At 40.8% G+C, this 4,054-nt stretch overlaps 1 protein-coding gene across 1 annotated transcript in view; it reads right to left on the bottom strand.

The window, feature by feature from the left end:
- Positions 1–772: 772 nt before the first annotated feature.
- Positions 773–4,054, bottom strand: part of Slc26a3 (solute carrier family 26 member 3) — a 38,021-nt gene continuing 34,739 nt past the window's right edge. The window contains exons 19-21 of the mRNA XM_021179499.1: positions 3,511–3,653; positions 3,339–3,404; positions 773–1,222 (exon numbers count right to left, since the gene is read on the bottom strand). Coding sequence (XP_021035158.1) covers positions 1,199–1,222; positions 3,339–3,404; positions 3,511–3,653 — 233 coding nt within the window. The 3' untranslated portion in view covers positions 773–1,198. The remainder of the gene's footprint in view (positions 1,223–3,338; positions 3,405–3,510; positions 3,654–4,054) is intronic.

Genomic DNA, 4,054 nt, shown 5'->3' with positions numbered 1-4,054 from the left:
AGAGGCAGGCGGATTTCTGAGTTCGAGGCCAGCCTGGTCTACAAAGTGAGTTCCAGGACAGCCAGGGCTACACAGACAAACCCTGTCTCGAAAAGCCATAAAAACAAACAAACAAACAAACAAACGAACAAGTCCCTCTGAGGGACCCAAGGGAGCTAGATTTCACTCTCCAGCAAAAAGCTCAACAAGTCTTCCTGCCCTGAGAGTTACACAGACAACATGCCTCTTCCTCCTGCTCCTCTCCCAGTGAGGCCAGGAAGCAGTGGCTACCTGTCACCTCTCCTTCCTCTTCTTGCTTTGTCATTTTATAGCCCCCATAAGCTTATATAGTTTTCATACCAGGAAGGGAGGAAGTAGGGAATTGCCTTTAAAACCATTTATATAATACTTTCGTATATGACATTAGGGAAAGTGTTTCTCAATCTAGTTGCGTTAGAAGCCTTAGAAACTAGAGCGATAATCATAAAATCTGGTCAAAGAAATGATAAGGTGGGGCTGGAGAGATGGCTCTGCAGTTAAGAGCACTGACTGCTCTTCCAGAGGTCCTGAGTTCAATTCCCAGCAACCACCTGGTGGCTCACAACCATCTGTAATGGGTTCCGATGCCCTTTTCTGGTGTGTCTGAAGACAGGTACAGTGTACTCATATAAATAAAATAAATCTTAAGAAGAAAAAAAGAAGAAGTAGAAGAAGAAGCCGCTGCCCTAAGGTGGTGCTCTCACGGCATTGTTGTCACAGCGCTCAGCTCAAGAATGGGTCCACAGCAAGCATGTTTCAGAAAACTGACACATTTAATAAAATAGCACACACCCGTACAGCTTAATTGTTTAAAATAGAGACATATTAGCATGACCTGTAAAAATTAGAGTCAAAGCAGTGGTGTAAATACACCATAAAATGGTGAGCAAGAAGATAATGACTTGGAAAGGAATCTGTCTGTGCTACAAAAATACATATAAACAAAATACTTTTCTACCTTTGATAAGTCTACAAGGTAGAAAATTAGGAATATTTACATAATTTCATAACTAGATATGTGAAAAATATACCATGCTAGAACAATCTCGTTCCAAAGTTTGAAACATAATTCTGTCAAATAAAAATATCGTTCATACAATGTATGAACTTAGCAATAACTTTCTAGGTATAAGGTTGTTTTTGTTATGACAGATGAGAATCCTTCCGAATTGTATCTTGATTAGAATTTCGTTTCAACTGGTACCTGGAAGAAAGCAAAGTGATTGTTTTAGTCTGTTAAGTTCACCTTTCAGGAACTCTTTCCTAGGATCTGGAACTTAGCAGTTACCAAAAAAGATAATTTTTAAAAATCTTTTTAAAAGATTGATTTATATGGGAGTTTTGCCTTCACATATGTGTATGTGTTATGCCTGGCACCTGTGGAGGTCAGGATAGGCCATTGGATCCTCTAGGACTTGAGTTGCAGATTGTTGTGGGCTGCCATGCTAGTGTAGGGAACTGAACCCTGGTCCTTTGGAAGAGCAGCCAGTGCTTTTACTGAGCCATCTTTTCAGCTTAAAGAATCTTTAATGGCCTTCCATTGTTGCTTGGTTATCACAGATCCATGAGTTCACTTACTTTGTATGTGTTTCAAAGACTTATTTGTAGCTTAAGCATGTAACAATACAATACAATACATTACAGCATTATATTTTCTTACATTTGTTTTGAGTCACCCTTGTATGTCAGTTGGATATCTTGTTTTTAGTTTCCTTTTTACATTTATTCATATGATGGAGAGAGGGGCATGCATGGTGCACATGTGGAGGTCAGGAGACAACTCAAAAGATTTAGTCCTCTGCTTCCATCACGTGGGTTCTGGCGATCAGACTTACATCAAGCCACTGAGCTATCTCTGCCTTCACGGTCCATTTGTACCCCACAGCTGAAGGCCTAGCCACAACTGTTGGTTGTTTTCCTTTAAGCAAATCCAGGAGTTGGTGTTAAATTTGTATTTTCCAATACGGAAAGCCACATGGTCCTTGCTCCATTCTGATGTCATAGCATTTCAATACTGTTCTTAGACCTTATCCCTTAGTACTTGGTGACAATTCTGGAGTCAAACTGTGTGTGTGTGTGTGTGTGTGTGTGTGTGTGCGCGCGCGTGCGCGCACGCATGCGTGTGTTCGCGCACCTGTCTGTCTGTCTGAATGGAGGTGGTGTCAGTCTTGCTTTCCTCTCAGGTCTCTAACTAATGTCCTTCCACTTCACCTTTGCTATTTGAACCACCCTTTGGTCCAGGGTTATCTGACCCTAAGACCTTGATTTTCATCTAATCTGAGTTCCTGCTTGCTGTCCTTATGCCTTTCTTCATTTAAGGGAATACCATGGGCCACCTTCTGTACTTGATGATAGTCATTCAGTTTTTCACTTAAGGATAGAAGTGTATACTGCAGTGAGGCAGGGTGCAGCAACTGTCACCAGTTCCTAGTTCCAGTTCTGCCACTGCCACTCAGTGTGTGACCTTACACAAATTAGTTAAGTTTTCTCTGAGCCTTATTAACCACATTCTCATTTGAAATAGAAGATACCGCCTTCGTGTGTCGTCCTAAAGATTTAAAATAATTTAATGAACCTACCATGTTTGGGCCTACAAAAGAAGTCACTTTCCCTATACTACAGACATTGCCTTAAAAGACTGAATGTTTTAGAAATGAATGCTCTAGAATTATTTGGAACTATCCAGTTAAGTTATTGGTAGCTCATTCTAGTGAGAAATGAAAGGAGCTTAACTTTTGTGTTGAGCACCTGTATATCAGAGGGTGCCTGCTATTTCCAAACTTCATTAACCTTTTGATGGACAAGATGGTTCTCCTGTCTGTGGGCTTACAAGAAAGTTAGAATAAGGCCATGTTTGAAAATTCTATTTCAACTTTGAAAACTGAAAGGTACTCAAGGGGACACTAGTTTGTTATTTTCCACTTTCTTATTTTTCCTCCTCTGAATTTGTTTCATCAAATTTTCCCATGAAATTACAAAGCATTCCTTTCAGTTTCTGAGGATGTACCACAGAGGCTCGAGGAGATATTAGATTTCTACCTACTACTTAAAATTGTGTGTATACACATCTGTGCGTGCATGCACACACAACATTGTGTGCATGTGAGTTCTGGTCAAGGTCAATGAAGGTCAGCTCTTTCCTACCATCATGAGGAGACTTGGGAATGAGCTGTTTTGATTGTCAGGTTTGGAAATGAGCACCTTTATCTGATGGGCTAGGGATTTCCATCACACACACACACAGACACACACATACACACACACACACACACACACTTTTGTGATGTTTGGAAGAAGATAAATCTGCTGAAGGATCATACCTGACATTCCCGATTACGTAGTCCTCCATTTGTATTTATGGTAAAGTCAAATTTCCTTTCTTTTTCCTGAGAAGAGTGGAAATACTGATCAGGGCCCAATGTTTGAATTTAGAGGAAACACTTGAGTGTCTATGATTGGCTACAACTGTGAATGCCATTAAAGCATCTGTACCTGGCTGGAATTAAACTTTGAAGTGCTGTAGTCCTTCTTCATCAAAATATGCAAAATAGCATCATGGATTGTTAAGAAAAATATTGAGTCTGTGACTTCATCATCGAAGAATTCACAGCGAGCAAGTTTGTCAATGAAATCATCTGGAGAAAGAGAAGACACTGTATGATTTAGAACGGACACTTGTTTCCTCATGAGACCGCTTATTTGAAGTCTGTATGGAAGTGTGCGTTTGGTTGACGGAGGGTTGGCTGTTGGACACAGCAGTGTAACTTGCGTATCTTTTACACATCTAATGCCCTCACATGGAAGCGGGAGGACAAGGGTCCGTGACAAAGCCTCAAGTGGTTCCTAAAGGGATCTGCAACCCTATTGTTGGAACAACATGATGTACTAACCAGAACCCTGGAGCTCTTGTCTCTAGCTGCATATGTATCGAAAGATGGTCTAGTCGGCCATCAATGGAAAGAGAGGCCCATTGGACTTGCAAACTTTATATGCCCCAATATAGGGGAATGCCAGGGCCAAAAGAATGGGAATGGGT

The sequence above is a fragment of the Mus caroli genome, chromosome 12 (assembly GCF_900094665.2).
Source record: "Mus caroli chromosome 12, CAROLI_EIJ_v1.1, whole genome shotgun sequence".
In the NCBI taxonomy this organism is placed as follows: domain Eukaryota; kingdom Metazoa; phylum Chordata; class Mammalia; order Rodentia; family Muridae; genus Mus; species Mus caroli.
Note: the sequence above shows the minus strand (reverse complement) of the source record. Positions and strands in the feature narration are given on the sequence as shown.